The sequence below is a fragment of the Bison bison genome, unplaced genomic scaffold, assembly GCF_000754665.1.
Source record: "Bison bison bison isolate TAMUID 2011002044 unplaced genomic scaffold, Bison_UMD1.0 scf7180017864461, whole genome shotgun sequence".
Lineage (NCBI taxonomy): Eukaryota > Metazoa > Chordata > Mammalia > Artiodactyla > Bovidae > Bison > Bison bison.
In genome coordinates, this window is record NW_011495023.1 from 199,676 (window position 1) to 222,406 (window position 22,731).

Here is a 22,731-nt window from a genome sequence, read left to right on the forward strand (position 1 = left end):
GATTTCCTTATGTAAAATAAAAACTATTCACTGAAGGGTTGTGGTGATAAAGTTTCAAGACACTTTAAATGTCCTTCCACATGGAACTGAGTGAATAATTATGGCCCATCCATTCAGTGAAATACCATAAAGTATGATGGGACAATTTGAAGGAAAGTTATGACCAACCTAAATAGCATATTCAAAAGCAGAGACATTACTTTGCCAACAAAGGTCCGTCTAGTCAAGGCTATGGTTTTTCCTGTGGTCATGTATGGATGTGAGAGTTGGACTATGAAGAAAGCTGAGCACCGAAGAATTGATGCTTTTGAACTGTGGTGTTGGAGAAGACTCTTGAGAGTCCCTTGGACTGCAAGGAGATCCAACCAGTCCATTCTGAAGGAGATCAGCCCTGGGATTTCTTTGGAAGGAATGATGCTCAAGCTGAAACTCCAGTACTTTGGCCACATCATGCAAAGAGTTGACCCACTGGAAAAGACTCTGATGCTGGGAGGGATTGGGGGCAAGGGGAGAAGGGGACGACAGAGGATGAGATGGCTGGATGGCATCACTGACTCGATGGATGTGAGTCTGAGTGAACTCCGGGAGTTGGTGATGGACAGGGAGGCCTGGCGTGCTGTGATTCATGGGGTCGCAAAGAGTCGGACATGACTGAGCGACTGATCTGATCTGATCTGATAGCAAGATCTTCATGATATGGTTAAATGAACAAAAAAGCAGGAAGACAGAACACCATGTACAATTTAGGTAACAAAAAAATTGTTTTTATGTGCATAGAAGATCTACAAGGTCTATAAGAAATTGGTAACATTTGTTGCCTTGGCGGCTGGTTGCTAGGACTCAGGTGGGATTCTCAGTGCATAATTTTTTAAAAATATTTCTTCAGTTGGTTGCACGGGGCCTTAGTTGTGGCACATGGGCTCTTAGATCTTTGTTGTAACACACAAACTCTTAGTTTCAGCATGTAGAATCTATTTCCATGACCAGGGATGTAATACAAGTCTCCTGCATTGGGAGCATGGAGTCTTAGCCACAGGACCACCAGGGAAGTCCCATGTAAGATTTTTTTAAAATTATTTTTTTCTATTCATTTTTAAAATAAAAATATAAGATGCTTAGTGCTTAGTCACTCAACCCTGTGGACTATAGCCCACCAGGCTCCTCTCTCTATGGGGATTATCCAGGCAAAAATACTGGAGTGGGTTGCCATGCCCTCCTCCAGGGGATCTTCCCTACCCAGGGATTGAACCCAGGTCTCCTGTGTTGCAAGCAGATTCTTTACCATCTGAGCCACCAGAGAAGCCCAAAATATAATATACATACAGTAAATTGTGCAAAACACACTGCTTTTAAGAGTAAGTTTGAGCTTCCCTGGTGTCTCAGTGGTACTGGGTTTGCCTGCCAATGCAAGAGACATGGGTTCGATCCCTGATTTGGGAAGATCCCACATGCTGCTCAGCAACTAAGCCTGTGTGCCACAACTATTGAGCCTGTGCCCTAGAGCCCAGGAGCCACAACTACTGATCCCATGTGCCCTGGAGTCTGTGCTGTGCAACAAGAGTGAGAAGTGTGCAACCACAGTGAGAAGCCTGCACAGCGCAACTGGAGGGTAGCCCCTGCTCACTGGAGCTGGAGAAAAGCCTGGGCAGTAATGAAGACTTGGTGCAACCAAAAATAAATAAATTAATTAAATCAAGAGTATAGTTTGATGGTTTTTATTTCCACATGCATCCCTGTAACCTCCAACCAGATTGTGAAGAGATGTAGAATATTCCTGGTGCCCCAGAAGATTTCTTCATGCTCCTTTCCAGCACATGCCTTATAACAACTAACTACAATTCTGAATTTTGTCATCATCCATGACTTTAGCCTGTTTTTGAACTTCATAGAAATGAAATCATACCCAATGTACTCTTTTCTTTTTTGGCAGCACTGTGGGGCATGTGAGATCTTCAGTCCCCAACCCAGAATCGAACCCACGGCCCCCTGCCTTGGAAGCATGAAGTCTTAACCACTGAACCACCAAGGAAGTTCCACCACAATGTACTCTTTATGTCTGATTACTTTCACTTGATAAAACATCTTTCATCTCTGAGAGTACACCTAGTGATTCAGGCATCCGTGTTCCTGCATTTATCAGTAGTTTGGTCGTTTTACTGCTGCATGTATTCATTATATGAATTTTCAGTTCAGTTCAGTCGCTCAGTAGTGTCTAACTCTTTGCGACTCCATGAATCACAGCACGCCAGGCCTCCCTGTCCATCACCATCTCCCAGAGTTCACTCAAACTCATGTCCATCGAGTCAGTGATGCCATCCAGCCATCTCATCCTCTGTCATCCCCTTCTCCTCCTGCCCCCAATCCCTCCCAGCATCAGAGTCTTTTCCAATGAGTCAACTCTTCACATGAGGTGGCCAAAGTACTGGAGTTTCAGCTTTAGCATCATTCCTTCCAACGAAATCCCAGGGCTGATCTCCTTCAGAATGGACTGGTTGGATCTCTTTGCAGTTCAAAGGACTCTCAAGAGTCTTCTCTAACAATTTATTTAAATCTTTGAATACATTTTTTTCTGCTCTGTTGATAACTGTGATTTTTAAAAATTTATGACAAGAAGTTTATGATAATAACACATGCTTAGTAAAGAATCATATTTGTTTAATTTAGTGGTAGGAAAAAATGATTTTCAAACTGTGGGTTATGATTCAGTAGTGGATCATGAAATCAATTTAATAGTCCTTACCAACATTAAATAAATTGAATTAGAATAGGAAAAAATTGGAATACCATAATTAGTTTGGTGAAACTTTTATACCAGCATGTATATATATATATATATTTATATCTTGGTTCACATTATATATATAATATTATTTTTATTTTGAGTTGTGTCAAAAGATATTGAAAACCCATGACTACAGTATGGTGCTGTGTTTTACAGTTTTATCCCCACAAATCCTAATTTAGTCTTAAAAGAAATATTGTTTTATTACAGACTATCATTATAAGGGAGACTAATTTAATAAAAATACAAGGTTAGTATACTCAATTACCCTATGAGGGATCACTTCATTGATTAGACTTTATATGAACGATAAATATTTTAAGAGATGGTTTTAGCTGGAAAGTAGAAAGACCTCTAATCTAAAAGTCAGAGAACTTGACTACTATTTTCAGGGCCGTTAGCTAAATCTCTTAACCTGCATAAACTTGAATTTACTTTTTTGGTAATGATAGAAAAAAGCTTTAGGTCTTTTATCTCTGAGTTGTAAGCATTAAAGAAATCTTACAGGACTTTGAAAACAGTAAAGTGGGGTCACCTGCCCAATCATTCTCCAGTGTTTTTGAAATGTTGCAGTGTATGGAAATATTTAGTGATTTCCTTGGTTAAATCTGGCTCATGTAGAGACCAAATTAAAGAATATCAAATTTCAATAACTTGGATTAAATGATGTGTGCATTAATGATAAGTAATAACGAAAGACTATTACATCTACCTTGGATTATTGTGTAGAGTACTTCATTTGTTGATCTATGGACCTTAGAATCCTTGATTCTGGGAATTCAAGTGCTGGTGGTCCATTGGTTAGGACTCAGCACTTCCAATACCAGCCTGAGTTCAGTCTGGTTGGGGAACTAACATCCTGCAAGCTGCATGTTCAAAAAAAAAAAAAAAAATCTGGTGAGTGGGAGTAGTTACCTGAAAGGGTAGGAGACATGAATTTTCCTTGTAGAGGGCTGAATATGTTATGGCCGCTAGGAAAGGAAATATCCAATAAATACCCACTGATGGGTCAATTTTTAAACATTCGGTTGTCATGTTATTATTCTTATAGTTACTGTGGTTCTAAATGACCTCACAAGGAGATGAAAAGATGAACTTTTAAGTTACTTTTAGTTTGTTTTTCAGCCTTTGGACAAAATTTTTCATAGTCCATTATATTAAAAGCATGTAATGTTTCTCTTGAAATGTAAGTTCTTTAAGACTATTTTAAAGCAGTTGATGATTTTTGAAAAAGCAAAATGATCTTACACTATGTACAGAACCTGTACAAAACTTCAAAAGTGTAGGGACATACACACACATTCTCCTAAAGAATGAGAAATTAGGAAGTGATAGCAGTAAAAAATATTATGTTGGTTTTTATTTTTAAAAATAAAAAAAAAATTAATTGAAATATTGTTGATTTACAGTTTCCCTGGAGGCTCAGTGGTAAAGAATCTGCCTGTAATGCAGAAGACCTGGGTTTGATCCCTGGGTCGGGAAGATCCTGTGGTGGGCATGGCAACCCACTCCAGTATTCTTGCCTGGAGAATCCCTATGGACAGAGGAGTCTGACAGGTTATATCTACAGAGTTGCAAAGCGTCAGACGTAACTGAAGCCACTTAGCAGCAGTAGCAAAGTTGATTTACAGTATTATCTTAGTTTTGTAACCAAGCAAAGGGCTTGTGTGCTCATGGCTCAGAAAGTCAAGTTTGCAGCAAAGCAAGGATTTACTGCAGGGCACCAAGCCAGGTGATTGGGAGATGAGCCTCAGATCAAATGGCTCAGATGAGCCAGCTTAGTCTTTGAGTTACAGGTGTTCTAAAGGGGAGGAACAAAGAAACTGGGATTACTCATTGCTCTGTGACATTTCTGTATCTGTGATTTTAGGAGTCAGAATCTCTAATTTATGAGTTTCTGGCCAGGTGACTCCATAGTCTGTGAGCTCAACTTGCCCTAGTGAAACAACCTGAGTTTGTACCTTAATAGTGACATCTGTAACAGTGATGTTAGTGCATCATTAAGAATGTTATCAAAAGCTTTTGCACAGTAAAGGAAACTAGAAGTAAGGTGAAAAGACAACCCTCAGAATGGGAGAAAATAATAGCAAATGAAACAACTGACAAAGGATTAATTTCCAAAATATACAAGCAGCTCATACAACTCAATACCAGAAAAACAAACAACCCAATCAAAAACTGGGAAAAAGACCTAAACAGACATTTCTCCAAAGAAGACACACAGATGGCTAACAAGTACATGAAAAGATGCTCATCATCGCTCATTATTAGAGAAATGCAAATCAAAACTACAATGAGATGTCACCTCACACTGGTCAGAATGGCCGTCATCAAAAAAAGTCTACAAACAACAAATGCTGGAGAGGGTGTAGAGAAAAGGGAAAACTCTTGCACTGTTGGGGAATGCAAATTGATACAGCCACTATGGAAGATGGTATGGAGATTCCTTAAAAAACTAGGAATAAAACTATCATATGACCCAGCAATCCCACTCCTAGGCATATACCCTGAGGAAACCAAATTTGAAAGAGACATATGTGTCTCATTGTTCATTGCAGCACTATTTACAATAGCTAGAACACGGAAGCAACCTAGATGTCCATCTACATATGAATGGATAAAGAAGTTGTGGTATATATACACACAATGGAATATTACTCGGCTATAAAAAGGAACACCTCTGAGTCAGTTGTAATCAGGTAGATGAACCTAGAACCTATTATACAGAGTGAAGTGAGTCAGAAGGAGAAAGATAAATACTGTATTCTAACACATATATATGGAATCTAGAAAAATGGTACTGAAGAATTTACTTACAGGGCAACAACAGAGAAACAGACATAGAAAATAGACTTATGGACATGGGGAGAGGGAAGACAGGGTGAGATGTATGGATAGAGTAACATGCTGCTGCTGCTAAGTTGCTTCAGTCGTGTCGACTCTGTGCGACTCCGTGAACCACACACAGCACACCAGGCCTCCCTGTCCATCACCAACTGCTGGAGTCCACCCAAACCCATGTCGATTGTGTCGGTGATGCCACCTAACCATCTCATCCTCTGTCGTCTCCTTCTCCTTCCCTCAATCTTTTCCAGCATCAGGGTCTTTTCAAATGGGTCAGCTCTCCATATCAGGTGGCCAAAGTACTGGAGTTACATAGATAGCCAATGGGAATTTGCTATATGGCTCAGAAAACTCAAATAGGGGCTCTGTATCAACCTAGAGGTGTGGGATGGAGAGGGAGATGGGAGGGAGGTGCAAAAGGGACGGGAGATATGTATACCTATGGCTGATTCATGTTGAGGTTTGACAGAAAACAACAAAATTTTGTAAAGCACTTATCCTTCAATAAAAAATTAATTAAAAAAAGAATGTTACGACAGCAGTAACTTTAGTTATCTGACGCTGGTTGATTAGTGTTGTTAGCACAGGATTGAAGTCAAAGGGGAGGAAGAAATGAATAAAGTTTTGGAGAGAGAAATTAATTATAAACTCAATAAGAGATCTTGGTTTTAAGGGGACTCCTTTTCAGTTTCACGTGTACAACATAGTGAATATTTTTAGATTATATGTATATGTTTGCTTTAAATTGTGGGTCTTTAAAGGTACAGAGTCGGAGAAGGCAATGGCAACCCACTCCAGTACTCTTGCCTGAAAATCCCATGGAAGGAGGAGCCTGGTGGGCTGCAGTCCATGGGGTCGCTAGGAGTCGGACATGACTGAGCGACTTCACTTTCACTTTTCACTTTCATGCATTGGAGAAGGAAATTGCAACCCACTCCAGTGTTCTTGCCTGGAGAATCCCAGGGACGGGGGGAGCCTGGTGGGCTGCCGTCTATGGGGTCGCACAGAGTTGGACACGACTGAAGCGACTTAGCAGCAGCAACAGCAGCAGCAAAGGTACAGAGTAGGCTTCCCATGTGGCACTAGCGATTAAGAACCAGCCTGCCAACGCAGGAGCCGTAAGAGATGGAGGTTGGATTCGTGGATAGGGAAGATCCCTGGAAGAGGGCATGGCAATCCACTCAAGTATTTTTGTCCGGACAATCCCATGGACTGAGGAACCTGGGGAGCGACTAAGCACTCATGCAAAGGTACTGCTGCTGCTAAGTCACTTCAGTCGTGTCCGACTCTGTGCGACCCCATAGACGGCAGCCCACCAGGCTCCCCCCGTCCCTGGGATTCTCCAGGCAAGAACACTGGAGTGGGTTGCCATTTCCTTCTCCACATGGAAAGGTACAGATTATCCTTACTCAAATTGTACCTGCTATGTTTACTTCATTGCTTGGTATAGAGCTGGCAATATCAAGTATTGACTAAATTTTAAGTGAATTGAGGGCAGCAGAAGTTTAGACAGTAAAGCCTGAGTCTCGTTATCTCTAAAAAGATAGGGGAAGTAAAGATTTGGAGTTCTCCATATTTAATCCCTTTTAATCCTTGACTCTGATGCTGAGAGGGATTGGGGGCAGGAGGAGAAGGGGACGACAGAGGATGAGATGGCTGGATGGCATCACTGATTCGATGGACGTGAGTCTCAGTGAACTCCGGGAGTTGGTGATGGACAGGGAGGCCTGGCGTGCTGCGATTCATGGGGTCGCAAAGAGTCGGACACGACTGAGCGACTGATCTGATCTGAATCCTTGTCAGAATATCTGATTCCTAGTGAATCAAATTCTGCCAAGCTTCACAGCCTTCTCGGGGAACCCGGTTCATTCTCTAGAATCACCCTGTGGCGCCATCTCCCGGAGCTGTCAAGAAACTTGGGATTTAAACCTCCACCCTCTTTCCAAGTTCTTTTATTACTCTCCTCTCGAGTCTTTTTCGGAGCCTCCCTGGACGCATGCGCCTTTGATGTGCAGCAAGCCATGGAAAGACTACAATTCCCAGAAGGCCTTGCCAAAGTGGGGGGAAATCCCATGGTCCGGAAAAGAGGGAGGGAAAGGCAGGAAAACTCGCGAGAGAACGAGCTTGCCGCGCCTGCGCGAAGTGGGTGGAGGCGGGTGGAGAAAGTGAGGAGGAAGAGGAGGAGGTGCTGTCCCACAATACCAGGCGGGAGGGCGGGCAGGCGGTTTGTATCCGGGCTGTGAGGTGCTGGGAGCCTCCGCGGACCTTGCTGTTGCCTCTGTCTCTTTAACGCGAGAGGAAGCGATGCGGAGGGGTGGAAAATGGCAGAGCTGCAGATGTTACTAGAGGAGGAAATCCCGTCCGGCAAGAGGGCGCTGATTGAGAGTTACCAGAACCTGACCCGGGTAGCGGAGTACTGTGAAAACAACTACATACAGGTGAGCCGCGCGGGCGGGCGCTGCCGGCCGGGCCGAGGACCCGCCACTGGCCGCCCGAGTGACCAGCCCACTGGGCGGGGTGGGGAACTGCCTAACCCCAGCGGCAACCCCAAAGCCCAGACCCAACCCCAAGCTCAGCCGGGGTAGATAGCGAGCGGCCAGGTTCGGGGAAGTCGGGCTGTGATACAGGAAGTGGCTGCGGTGGTTGAAACCCCAAGAAGCCGAAAGAGAAAATGGGCGAGGGATCCCGGAGCCGCGGCCGCCGCAGCCCGGCGCCCCGCTGCCGTCCTCCTCCCGCGCGGGCTCGGCCCCCAGGACCGCGCTGCTCTCCAGCCGCCTTTCACCGCTGGGCTTCCGTCCCGGAGTCCCCCGCCGCCGGCCGAGGGTCTCGGAGCGGCCGACTGAGCGTTTAGCCGAGGGCCGGGACGAGGAGAGTCAGGAGCCGGAGGGGAAGCGGGGGTGCATCGGGGGAGGGTGGGGTGGGGGCGATTATGTCAGTTTCAGCCCAGAGGGTGTGTCTTTTATTTATTTATTTTTTAAAAAAAATTGGTCATGAGTCACATCACATAGACCTCCCCGAGGAGAGAAGGAAGCGGGTGGGGAGCGAGGGAGGGCGTAGAGAAGTTAACCTCCGAATTCCCTTTAATTGAAGGTTTGTAAATCTGCCTGCCTGTCGGTTTTCAAGTCGGGTTTTTTTTCCCTCTCATCAATTTCACTTCCGCCCCCACCACAATATATTCTAGAGACTGTTAGGGCGATCGTTAGTGTAAAACACAAATTATCCTTAACTACTTGGAAAAATGGCTTGAATATTCTCTCTTCCCTAAAAGTTCTTGAACTGGTGGCTTCTTAAGTAAAAATAGAACGGTATAATCGCCGGTTGCTTTTTTTTCCTGAGGTTTGTCTCTTTCCATCCTAAATACATGGACAGAATGAATCTCCGAACTACAAGTGTAACGTCAAATATGTTACTGTAAATTTATTAGAAAATTCTTGTCACTTTTCTATGACAGGGGTTGGTTGTTTGCTTTTAATGTTTGAAAGTGAATTATGTTGTGTGATAGTTTAATTTGTAGATCTTTAACTGCGTAAACTTAACAGTTTGCAGTAGAAGCAAATAAAAGTAGCAGAGTCCTTTGAATCAATGTAATGGCACGAAAAACTTGCTTGTTAGTGGAAAGGCATGACCAAAACGTGCTTTGAAAGGTTGGGGTTATTGCAATTGAGAACTAAAGTATTTATAGAAATGCATCCCATGCGATTATCATTTTTAAGAACCAATCGTCTCTGTGTTGGCAAATACTTTTCCTCTTTATTTTTAGAAGGAGATACTGTTTTCAGAATATTTTGAATATTTCTCAATTCCCATATTAGTAACATTGTATTTTCAGTAGCACTACTAGGAATTTATCTCATAAATTTTTTCAGGCTTTTAGTTTAGAAATTCCACTGATAAACTTGTTGAGTGCCTGCCCCAACTACTGTATTACTTGTTTTTGCAAACTTTATATTTGGCTTTTAAGAAAATATTTTTTTTTTAAGAAAATATTCTTAAATCTAGTAGGAATGTGAATATAGTTTTCAAATAGAAACGCTATCTTTACAGTTTATCGATATTAAAAGTAAACGCGTTTTATTTAACTTCACATGAAGAACCTTAAAACTGAGGTGAATCTCAGTTTGCTGCAGATATTAAAGATTTTGAAAGCCAAAGGAAGAGCACAGAAAGTTAAATTACCCACGTTCTAGAGAAGTCATTTCTTTGTAGAAGTCAGCAGACAGGCGCTTCATAAAGGGCTGGTTTCTTTCTGTTTTGCATGTTGGGAAATCTGACAAATACATGGTGTGGTAACTGCTACGTGTTTTAACCTGTCTGTTGACTGTTTCTTTTTCACGTAGTTGTGTGCTGTTTTTTTGTTTTTTTTTCTTCCTTGACCCCTTTTCTTTTCCCTTCTTGCTACCATCATGTAATTTTGAAGCACTGTAAAATTTCGTTATATCTGTAAATAAATAAATCATTCTGTTTCTCTTGTGGTCTTTTAAGCATGTTAGTACCATGGTGCTAAGATGCACTGTCACTGGCCCCAAGTTGGTTTTTTTTTTTTTGTGATCCTCAACACCAATGAGATACTCAGAAGTACTGGGGGGGAGAGGGAAGGATGAAATTCACACACAGCAGTGTTTATCTTTGTACCTTTGGGCCCATGAAGCTGGTCACTAGCTGCTTTCCCAGGAGGCTCAGACAGGCTCCAAAGATGACATGCACTTTGTGGAAGTTGATGTGGTGGTAGCTGATTTTGTGATCTGCCATGGTGCTGTGGAGAGGGGACAAATAGTACTGGAAATATCCGTTTGGAAGTCTTTTGAGATCTCTCTGTATCCCTTCTATGACTGACTGGGTAATGGCCAACACCCTGTGTAAACATAGCTTCACTTGGAGAAAGTATATGGTCACTTGTGTTTTGAGAATTTTTTTATACCCAAGGTGAGTTAAATTATTGCCTGAGTGATTTTCATCCTGAGAATTTAGTTTTGTGATTTTGTTTCTTTCCTACACTTTGGAAGTACAGTTCTGGTAAGGTGTTTAGCTGGCAAGTTCTTTTGGCTGTAGTGCAGTTGAGTCCTTGAGCACTTTGTTAGCTCTTTTGATCCTATTGACTTTATTAAATTTTATTATTAATAGCAAAACTCCTCAGAAGAGTCTGCTATCTTTTAAAAAGGACAGGGCTTTTGAATTTCTTAGGGAAAATAGTATTCAAAATAGTGCATTTTATTTAGATATAAAGAAAAATCTTTGCCTTTTTCTACCTTAGTTAGAATTTTCTGGTGGTTATGTCAAGGACAGTCACTGTTCAACTCGAATTCATTTGTTCTGGCCAGTTCTCTGCACTCCACTTCAGGGTCCATACTGCCTTTATCATAGGGACTCTAGGGGAGTAGGAAGGAGATACAAGTTAAAAGGAGCAGAAACTGTTTACTAAAGATTTCTCAGCATAGGTTGAGTAAGGACAGGAAAGTCTTACTTACCGCTCAACTTTTTAATTTTTTCCTCTGGAATCCCCCCCATAGGGGCTTCTTTTGGGTCAACAGGTATATCCTGAAGTCTGGGAGGATGAGGGGATACCATCAGTGAGCTGCTTAGTTTAGCTTGATTTCCTGTACCTGTGATGTTATTTGTATTCATTTGCTCATTAAACTGATAATCTTGGAAGGCAGGTAATTTTTTGAGTGGGAGCACTTTGGAGTAGGTAAAAACTGACTCTTTTGATACTCTATAGTTTATTCCACTTTATAAAGTGATGTCACTTAGGTATTACAGTAATTCTATGATCTTTTTCTTTCTCCTTTCCTTTTCTTTTTTAAACAAATGAGCAATCTGAGGTACTGAGACATTGAATACCTAGCCTAAAGTTCCATATCATGTATGAGATAGCGCCTGGAATCAAACCCAGATCTTCTGATTCTGCATCCTAAGTGGATAAAAAGAATGTATGAAGAGGGTAATAGAAAAGGGAAGAGTAAGACACCTGCTTTGCTTATTGAGTACCTACTCTGTCCCAGTCTTTGCTGGTTGATTTGTATTATCTTTAATCCTTGCAAAAACTCTGTGATAGACAGTATTCTCTTACAGATGAAGAAATTAGGACTCGGAAAACATAAATCAGTTTTTATTTTCTCATACAGTTAGGGATTGGCAGTCAGGATTTCTCTGTAACTCTCACAGGCTCTAAAAGCCATACTCTTTCCATATCACACTGTCTATAGATGCGAAGGAGTCCAGAAATGTCATGGAATAAACAGACTCTTGTGGGTTGTGTCTGGGATCCTCACAACTATTTAACTATTGTTTCCTCTGAATTCCACGCTATACTATAAGAACAGGTATGTTTGTAATTTGGCAACTTGCCTGAATCACAAAATACAGTAGCTTTGGCACTTGAAGTATTGAATTACAGGAGTTGTAGGCTAGTTTTTCACTGAGCTCACTGGTCCCTTTTCCTTTCTTGTGTGTTTTTGCCTTTTTTTTTTCCTCTTCTGAATCAGCTTTGCAATTGTGATAAGGAAATTTTTAGAAAAATTAGTAGACGTTAACAAAACAAAAAACGTCTTGAAATATTTCGAGTAGTTCTGATTTCCACACAAATTGTGTTCAGGTAAAGACAGTCAGAATGATTGCAGAGATGAGGACAGGTTAGAAATGGTAGAAATCTTAATTGTACTTGAAAGTTTGAGTAAAACAGTAGTTTGAAAAATTAGAGAAATTAGAGATGTAGTTTGGAAATCTGTAATACATGAATTAGGGTTTAGTAATGCTCAACATGGTGATTCTAGTTAATATTGTGTAATTGCTAGGAGTGTAAATCTTAAAAGTTCTCAGTATAAGAAAGAAAACTTGTAAATTTGTATGGTGATGGTTAACTGGACTTACTGTGGTGATCATTTTGCAATATATACAAATAATAATGAATTATTATATTGCACACCTGAAACTAGTAGTGTTATATCTCAATAAACAGAATGGAATTTTAGATAATTTTATGGAAATTCCTCAGTTAATTGTTAGATTGACCTATATCGTGTCATAACATTAATTGAACATTAACGGCAACCCATTCTTGCTTTGAGAATCCCATGGACGGAGGAGTCCATGAGGTCTCAAAGAGTTGGATATGACCGAGCAACTAACACAGTGCTGCCACTAAACAGGCAGAATCTGACCTTGCATGTTAGGTCTTAAAGAAAGTCCATTCGTAAGAGTGGAGTTTTATGCCAGTTCTTACTGATGCTCTCAAGAGTACTGAATATTCTTTAGGGCTGCATATCATTTGAATGTTTGTATTAAAACAAACATCTTTTTTTCACTTTGTAACTACAGTACCACTAAGAACTTTACATGTGATACTGTGATCTAGTTCTGGTCTGTGATCAGATTCTCAGTTTTAGCTTGTTTTTGTCTTTTGGAGAGAAGTGTTTTTTTTTTTTTTTTTTTTTTTTTTTTAGAAAATTGTTGAAATAATCCCTTCAAATAAGAACACTTTCCTAATTCCTCTTCTGTGTGTGTGCTTTCTCCAGTTGGTTCTGATAGGTGGTGAATGCTAATACTCCTTAAAGTAGAAAAGAGATGTTTGGGCCATTTGAGTTCTGATCAGTGCTATTTATTTATTTATTGACATATAGGATCTTAGTTCCCTGAAGAGGGATCAGCAGTGGAAGCATAGTCTTAAGCACTGGATGGCTGGGGAAGTCCCTCTAGGGCTATTTAGGATAACTCTGTTTATCTTAGGTTAAATTATATTCTAGGAATTAGGCATTTGTGAGTTAGCAGACAAGAATGTATTAGCCAGAGAGGAAGATGCTAATACTGGGACAAGAGGTTGAGTCAAATATTAGAAGAGATACAGACTGTAATTCCATGAAAATAGTGGTAGTACAAAAAGTAAGGTAAAAGTCATAGTTAAAAGCTAATTTTGGAGCATTTAAAAAGTTTGAATTTGTGGAGAGCTGTGTATTTTTTCTAATGCCTTTTATTGTTGATTATAACTTTTACTGAAATTACGGCTTGGTTTTTGAAGAATAAAGAAGTCAAGCCCTGGAACTAAAAACTTTTTAGACCTTAATATTTATTTAATACGACATCATGCTAAAAATAAGGGATTTTTTTTTTAACTGCAAAATTAAGAAGATAAGGCATTTGGAAAATGGTGATTACTGGATTTTGTTTTTAAAGCAAATAGCTGACACATACTTTAATTCCATAGAAAGGAGACTTGAAGTTTTTTAAAGTACTCAAATAGGTACGCTTAACTAATTTACCAATTTTCTTCATTTACAAAATGAAGTTTTCTGAGATATAGTTGGTAGTGAACTAGTATTTGTGAAAAAAACCTAAAACCAAAACATCCTAAGGAATGTTATGTGTGTTTGGCGCATGGGCTTAGTTGCTCCATGGCATGTGGGATCTTCCTGAATCGGGGTTCAAACTCACATCTCCTGCATTGGCAGGTGGAGCCACCAGGGAAGCCCCGAAGTCTTATTTTACTAATTTTTAGCAGAGTAAATTTCAAATGTACTCAAAAATAAAGAGAATAGTATAATGATACCCCCAAATGTTCATCATCTGGCTTTAATGATTGCCAGCTCATGGCCATCTATCATCCTCTCCTGTCTCTTTACTGTTCTGGTAAAGTCCATCTTTGACATATCGTCTCATCCATAAATATTTTAATATGTATCTCTACAAGATAAAAGTCTTATTAAATCCACTGCACAACTGCTATATGTGGGGAAAAAGATAATGAATGTTACTATAATTTATTTATGACAGTAAGGAGTAGAGAGCTTCAGAATTGTTAATATATTTTAAATTTACAACCAGTTTTGTTAGTAACTCCTGCCATAGATTGATTAGAATATTGCTATATTATTTGCTTCATAATGCAGTTTTAGAAATTGAGCTATAAGTCATATAATATAAAACCAGGAATTTTAAAGTATACAGTTCAGTGGTATTTAGTACATTCAATGTTATGCAACCACTGCCTTGATGTATTCTAAAACATTTTCATTGCTCCTCAGAAAAGCCTGAGACTGTTAAGCAGGTTGTCCCCATCTCAACCACCCTGCCCCCAGCACTTGGGATCCACCAATTTGCCTTGTGTCTATTAATTTACTTACTCTATATATTTCATATGAATGGAATTATACAATATGTGGCCTTTTGTGTCTCTTTGACTTGTATTAGGTGTAATATTTTTAAGCTTGGTTCATTCACTTGTTAGCATGTGTTAGTACTGTATTCCTTTTTATGGCTGAGTAATACTCTAGTGTGTGTATATAATACCACATTTTGTTTATTCATCTCTTGGCTCCTCCATTATGCTTCCCTGGCACCTCCTTACCCAACTACCATCACTGATTGATCTGTACCACGTCCTGTTGATTCTTCCTCTTAAGTATCTCTTTAAATTAGTCTTCTCTGTCTCCATTGTACTACCCTAGTGTAAAGCTTAGCAACTGCTCTAGCTTCTGTCTTTACATTACCACATTTCCCCTCTGATCACATCCCCATTATCCACACTGTGGCTTAACCGGCACTTTCAAAATGGAAATCTGATCATGTCACTCCCCTGCTTAAAAGTTAGTCAGTGATTCTTCATAAATATGCAGCCTCGCAGTGAGGCCTGTCAGGCCATATATGGTATATAGCTCCCGTCTTTCTAGTCTTGCTATGTTCATTCTGTTGCTCTAGTCTTACCAGTCATAACGCCCTTGCAGTTTTTTGAAATTTGATTCTTCTCTACCTTTGCAAATGGTGTTCTCTAACTAGAAAAATTATTCGTCTTGGTCTAAATATCACTTATGTGTCAGGTCTTGTAGTTCAGGTGAAAAATTACCACATTCATTCATCGTTCTTCATTTGATCCAAATCTTTTGAGTACCTTCCAGGTACCACAGATAAAATAGTAAGTGAGGCCAAGTTCCTACACTTAGGAAGTTTTCATTATAGAGGGGAGGGGACAGAGGATCCCCAACCCCCCCTCCCTAAAAAAAACCAGACTTTCACATAGGGAGAAGTGCTGTTTGGAAAGTTAAATAGGGTGACAGGATGCAGAAACCTGGGATTGGGCAGGAGGAAGTGACACTCTATGGAGGTGACCTTTGAAATGAGACCTGGAGGATAGGGCATCTTCCCTGTGAGGATCTAGGAAAAAGGCAAGTTCAGAGGCTCTGAGATGGGAAAAATCTCTCTAAGGGTAATGTCTACAGGGTAATGAGAAGGAGACTGGTGGGAGAGAGTCAGAGAGATTGTCAGGGATGTCAGATCACATGTAGGCCTTGAAAAGTGGTTGGATTTTATTCCAGGTGTGATGGGATTATCATTGCAGTACTTAATTTACTTTTTGAAAGAATCATTCAGGCAACTGAGTGGAAAACATACTGAAGGGAAAGCAAGAGCAGAATTTCCAGGAGGAAGGGTATTATTATACTAGTCCGGGCAGAGAATGAGAATTGCTTGTACTTTGTTATGGGTTGAGGAATTCAGGGGAGAGAGGTTGGCCGTTTTTAAGGCAGAGCTGAATAGGGCTTACTGATGGATTGACTATGCGGTATGAGGGAAAGAGGAATTGAAGGATGACTCCTAGTCGGAATTATTTTCGTAACTGTGTCAGTGGATGGCTACACATGGGCGGGGGGCTATCAAGAGTGCACTTGTGGATGTGTGTTCAGTCCGCATTAGATTTGACAGTGAAGTAGATAGGCTAGGTAGATAGTCCTTCTGGAGTTTAAGGAGGAGTCAGAGTTAGACATCCACATTTAGGAGTCATCACAGAATAGATTACCACTGCCTCATAGAACTATAATGTGAGTCCTATATCTAATTTAAAATTTTTATAATAGCCATATTAAAGTATAAAGAAATAGGTTGAAATTAATTTTAATAACATTTTATTTACTCAGTGCATCCAAAATATAATTATTTCAATAAGTAATCAACAGAGTTTGTTAATGAGATATTTGCGTTCTTTTTAAAGTACCAAGTCTTTGGAATTTGATGTGTATTTTATACTTGGAGCACATCTTAGTTGCAAAGTAGATAGTGAAAAACTGGGACAATTAGTGAATGGGAAGTCCTGTGAAATCTAAGGATTGTTTAAATTGAGGTGCTAGAGCAGGTGAACTGCAGAGATACAAGAAGAAATTGGATGTTCAGAATACAGGATTCTAAAAAATCTAGATTTTTGAAAATGGTGTAAATACTAGTGATGACCATGGGGGGTTTTGACAGTGATAAAGAAAAAAATGTTTTAGTTCAGGAAGTCTGGAGACTGAGAGGCCAGGGTTTGGGGTGGATTATCTGAGTGAATGTTGACATCACTAATAATAATGACAGGAATGGTGATGAATTAATGAGTCCTTAGCAAAAGAGGGAGTGATGAGGATGTTGGTAGATGACAGTAACGAGGTTACTTTCTTAGAGATCTCTTCCCTCCGAGCTCACTTTATACTCCGTTCCGTGCTCCCCTAGAATCCAGTGTGTTTCCTCTGTGCACGCGTTACATCTGTTTGACAGGACGCTGATCTCCAAGAAAGCAGGTGTGCCAGGTTTGTCTTGTTCATGCCCATGTCTCCAGTGCCTGCCCGTTGCCTGGTATGTGAGCTCGGGAAAGTTTACACGGACTATTCAGGGAGTCTGGAAGGTTAGTTCTCATCCTCATTCTATCACGAAGTAGTTGTATTTTAACCAACCTTTAACTCTTTTGTTGTTGATATTTAGTTACTATGTCGTGTCTGACTCTGCAGTCCCATGGACTGTAGCCCACTAGGCTCCTCTGTCTTTGGGATTTCCCAGGCAAGAATACTGGAGTGGATTGCCATTTCCTTCTGCTAACTCTTATCTTCTGTAAAAGGACAAGTTTAAACTAGATTATGTCCAATTGCAGTTCTGATGGTTTTTATTAGTTTGCTTCTGACTTTTTAGTCTTGTAATTCCGGTGCTTTTCATGTGTTTGTTTCTGAGTTATTTCTTCAGTTTCCTCTTAAAAACCCTCTGATTTACTTCCACTTATTCCTTCTGTTTTGTATGTTGAAATGTTTACTTTGTCATTGAATAAGTTCAGTCTTACTGAGGAGAGAAAATATAAGTGAGATTGTGTTAAATTAGAACGTCTTTGTCTTTATCTCTTCACAGTATATATCAACCGTATCGAAATGTAAAGGTCTCAGGACTCCTTTATACTCCTAAAAAAAGCCAAAGACCCCAGAGAACGTTTTTTAGATGGGTTATATTTATCAGTATGTACTGTATCAAAAATTAAAATGGAGAAATTTAAAACATTTATTAATTCGTTTAAAATAACATGTGATGGGTTTTAACATAAATAGTATAAATAGTAATATTTTGAAAAATATCCATAGGTTTCCAAAACAAAAAAAAGTTTGAAAAGAGTGGCATAGTTTTATGACTCCAAATCTCTTTAGTGTGTGGCTGCTGCTGCTGCTAAGTCACTTCAGTCGTGTCCGACTCTGTGCAACCCCATAGATGGCAGCCCACCAGGCTCCCCCATCAAGACTCCCCAGGCAAGAACAATAGAGTGGGTTGCCATTTCCTTCTCCAATGCATGAAAGTGAAAAGTGAAAGTGAAGTCGCTCAGTTGTGTCTGATCCTCAGCGACCTCATGGACACAGCCTTCCAGTCTCCTCCGTCCATGGGATTCTCCAGGCAAGAGCGCTAGAGTGGGGTGCCACTGCCTTCTCCAGTGTGTGGCTGGAAGACAACTAAATTCTCGTATCTACTTCCGCATTCAACCTATTGTGATACTTTATTTTGGTTGAAGTATATGGGAAAAATCTGGCTTCATACACTTATGTAGTTTGAAAAAGAGAAGTATTTTAATAGTCCATGTATAGAACTGTGGATAATTTTGTTTGATATTGTATTGAAACTTAGATAGTAGTTCTTAACGGTTTGTTGCAGTGTGGATTCTGAAACAATGTCAACATTTTATACTCCAGTACATTAAAAATTATTGCATGGGTCATTTGGATGGAAAATATTTGTTCACTTAGTTATGTGGATCCTTCTGAATGTTAACCCATTCCATTATAGGATATTAAAAAAAAAATCACATTCATTAATATCACTGTAGATCTTCATGAGTCTTAAGTATTGAAAAGCTTCCAAGCTCACATTGGTGGATTAAAGGTTTCCAAAATTCTAATGTTTACTTGAAAGCTCGAATTTTACTGTTGGCAACAAACATTGCCAAACAAAACAAACAAGAATTTTCCTTGAAATGATAGGCTTACTTCATTCACTTTAAGGAAGATGTCTGCCAAATGTCCAGTCTGATTAACCATAGTTTGTCAGTTGTCTTTCGAGGTAACACGTAGTTTTTAAAGTTGTTTTTTGAAGTTCCATGGAAAAATGACTTACTTAGCTTGCACAAGTGTTTTTTCCTATTATACTTAGAATGCAGCAGAATTATTTTAAAGTATTTTTCCTTTTGTTACACAGAATATTAAAAGACATCTTGTCAGAAAAACAGGCAAATAGCGTTAGTATTACTATGAAAACAATAGTTTTGACCTTGCGAATCTCCTGAAAGGGTGTGAGGGATCCTCAGTAGCCTGCAGACCACACTTGGAGAAACTTTGATATGAATAGTTGGTTTAGAAGGCTTAACATCAAGTTCCTTCTGCAAGAATTCTGTTAATACAGCATATTCTGTTTTAATCATTTTTGATAGTTTCTTATATTCTGGGTGTTAGTGTTCCTCTGTATATTTTACTTTTCAGCACTAATTTCCAAATAATTTTAGTTTCATATATCTGTTTTCTCCAAATCTTACCCAAGTCCAAAGTTTGGTAATTTGTTTGAATAAATTTATTTGATTAATAGGAAGTTGTTTACATTATATGATTTTTATAAAGTAATATGAAACACTGATCTTAAATTGTTTATAGTAATCATTTAATTTTTTTCTAATTTGAGTATGTTCCAAATTAGATTTGAAGAAATCCGTTGTTGATATTACCTATGGCCACCTCATGCGAAGAGTTGACTCACTGGAAAAGACTCTGATGCTGGGAGGGATTGGGGGCAGGACGAGAAGGGGACGACAGAGGATGAGATGGCTGGATGGCATCACTGACTCGATGGACGTGAGTTTCAGTAAACTCCGGGAGTTGATGATGGACAGGGAGGCCTGGCGTGCTGCGATTCACAGGGTTGCAAAGAGTCGGACACGACTGAGCGACTGATCTGATCTGATGGTACATATATCCCTTTTCTGTACTGATTTATTTATGTTTTAAAAGAAACCCAACTAAAGTGGGAGAAAAAGTAAAAAAAAAAACAACAACAAAAACTGGCTTTTTGTTTTGTTTCAGCTCTTTCTCTGGCATTTTTCCTCTTAGGCTTTTTTTATATTTTTAATTAAAAAAACTTTGGATTAATCCATCTCTCTTTTATAAAGGTTGAGAAGTCTTTTTGTTTTCAGCTCCATGTTTCATTACAATTAATAATTAATCATATTCAGAGCTTGCTTAGGGAGACAGACTGGTGATACTCCCATTCTTTCAGAATAATCAGAGAATGCCATAAAAATCCTAAAGAAAACAGGCAGATTTTTACAAGTTTCTAAGTTTGGAACCATGGGAATGCCCAGTAAAATGAAACATGCATAATTATATGTAATGTACTTCATTGTATTACAGAATATATTAGTTTGTCCCCTATTTACTTATTCAGCAATTTTTGACTGCCTATTATGCCCTGAGTGTATTTTGCGAATCAGATATAATTTCTGCCTCCCTCACTAATCAAATCATGTGCTGTAATAAATTTTATCTGGGGAAACACATGTTGACATGAGAGTGTCCTGTCAGGTGGTTCCACCTAGCCTGGCAAACCAAGGAAGGAACGCTGGGATGGAGATCTGAAGGGTGGCTATATTGATAGTTAACCAAGAAATTGTGAGGGAAGGAACAGCGCTGTCCCTACCAGAGGGAACCAGGAGCATTATATGTGCAGGCCCAAAGGTGAGGGAAGGCAGAATGATTTTGAATGAGTTATTAATATAAACCCTTGTGCTCTAAAGTATAGTGAGCAGAGAGAGGATAGTGATCTGAGAGGAGTTAGGTGAGGACCAGATCATTAAGGTTTTATAGGCTGTGTTAAGGGTGTTGGTCTTTTTTTCTGAAGCTGGTAAGAAGACATTGAGAATTTTAAGCAATGGGATGGCATTATCATTTTTACTTTTTAAAGATGACTCGTGTTTAGAGTGGAGAAGAGATTGGAAGGAGGCTGGAGTACGTATGGATTGGAAAGAGCTCAAGAGGAGATGGGGGAGGCTGGTCTTGCGTGATGATAGTGAGTGGTGGTGAATTATCTGAATTTTCTTGTGCCTGGAATTGTTGTGATACGCTGTGACTACTTATTTTTCTTTGCTAGAAGGAAGAGTGTTTGAGGCTGTAGAACTGTTTTAAAAGTAACTCAACAAATAGTTATTTCATGCTCAAAAAATAGTTATTAATTGCATTCTCTGTAAAAGACTCTTTGCTAGGTGTTGTGATGTCAATATTATATGTAGTATAGTTATGTGAAAAATCATTGAACCATAGCTTATAAAGCCTTAAATTTTGGGAAGAGGAAACATTCTGTATGGAAGAAAATTGTTGCTTTTGAAAGGTTTTTGGTTTTAGTTTTGGCAGTCAGTAGAATTTTGCTTATGCAAAGAACAAATGTCAAGCAGCATTTTTTTTTTTTTAAGGAGCACATAGGTAATGAAAAGATCGCTGTAAAAGATTCTCATAATTCAGTTGCAGTCAAAGCAGAACCGAAAGTCCCCCTTCCTCCTCCTTCCCATTTGCCTACCTACCCCTCCTCCCAACCAATGTCAGTCTGTTTTGTATCGTTGCACTTTTTGCTCGGAGGATGAGGATGCAGAGTGACCAGGTAGAGGACGGTTGCATTTGTCCACACATAAAGGGTATTTCTTGAATTGAGATAGCTGTAGTTAAGAGAGAAAAGGACGGAATAGGTGCCAGAAGAATCAGGAAGCTTGGTAAAGGGGATATGGTTGATAGGAAAGGGAGAACTCAGAGATGACTTATTTTACCTGGAACCGTTCTCCAGCATAAAGCTAGTACGCCCACAGAAAGTAATTTGCAGTCACAGAAGTGAATCTATAGACCTTCTCTTTTTCAGCTGTTAGTACACAGTTGGTTCCACCACACTCCAGCTTTTACTCCTCCACAGTTGAATTGATTGGCAGAGCAGTGGGCTGGAGAATAGGAATACGGCTTGATGTTAGCTGGCAGCGTGGGCAGCAGGGGAGCAGGAGAGAGGAAAGGGAGGGACCCTGAGTTCTTGGCTGTGTACTGTTGGGTCAGGAGGCGAGGGGCAAGTTTCTGCTTCTGATGTTAACTGATGTTCTGTCATAATCTCCTGTGTTACAGATCGATGCATTTTTAGACATGTGGATTGAGAACTCCCCCTTTCAGAAAGGATCTTGTAGAGAGAATTTTAAGGAACAGAGCAGTGTTTGGGGGTTTCAGGGAAGTTTGAATGCCTCATAGCGTGAGTTTGTCTGAGTCATGAGTAACACGGAAGGGGAGGTTGACAAGCGAGGGATCTAGGTAGTAAGTACAGAATGTGCACCAGGGCACATTTGAAAGAGCTGAAAGTTGTTTGATTTTGATAGTGTCAGTTGCCAGGGAGGGTAGTGGGGGAGATGAAGGCTTGGTCAAAAATATCCCTCAACTACTGTCCTTCAACTGTAGAAAACCAGTGTAGTGTTTCCCAGCTTGGAAAACAGAGAAACCACATTTTAAATGTAAGGTAACATTGTTAAGGTGAAATTGTGCTTTTGCTATGTCCTGATATATACTCTGTTCTTTTGTGTGGACCCATTTGGTATAATCAACAGATGTCATTCAAAAGTGGGTAAATGTAGCAGAAATGAATTACAGGTCTGAATAAATCACTTTTGTATCAACCATGTGTCATAACTTGGGGACTCCTTGCATTAGTGGGCTTATTATTTGTATTTAATAATGTGGAATATAGAGCCACCTTATCTCCAGTTTAGTGGTGCATTTCTTTCACACTCATCCTTATTCTCCCTACTCCTCCTGCCTTGCTCTCCACCCCCCCCCATCCCA

The 22,731-nt window shown here is 39.8% G+C and overlaps 1 protein-coding gene across 11 annotated transcripts in view; it reads left to right on the forward strand.

The window, feature by feature from the left end:
• Window positions 1–7,774: 7,774 nt before the first annotated feature.
• ABI1 (abl-interactor 1) overlaps window positions 7,775–22,731 on the forward strand; it is an 88,028-nt gene continuing 73,071 nt past the window's right edge. For all 11 annotated transcript variants that reach the window (XM_010859843.1, XM_010859844.1, XM_010859833.1 and 8 more), the window contains exon 1: window positions 7,775–8,064. In XM_010859843.1, coding sequence (XP_010858145.1) covers window positions 7,948–8,064 — 117 coding nt within the window. In that variant the 5' untranslated portion in view covers window positions 7,775–7,947. The remainder of the gene's footprint in view (window positions 8,065–22,731) is intronic.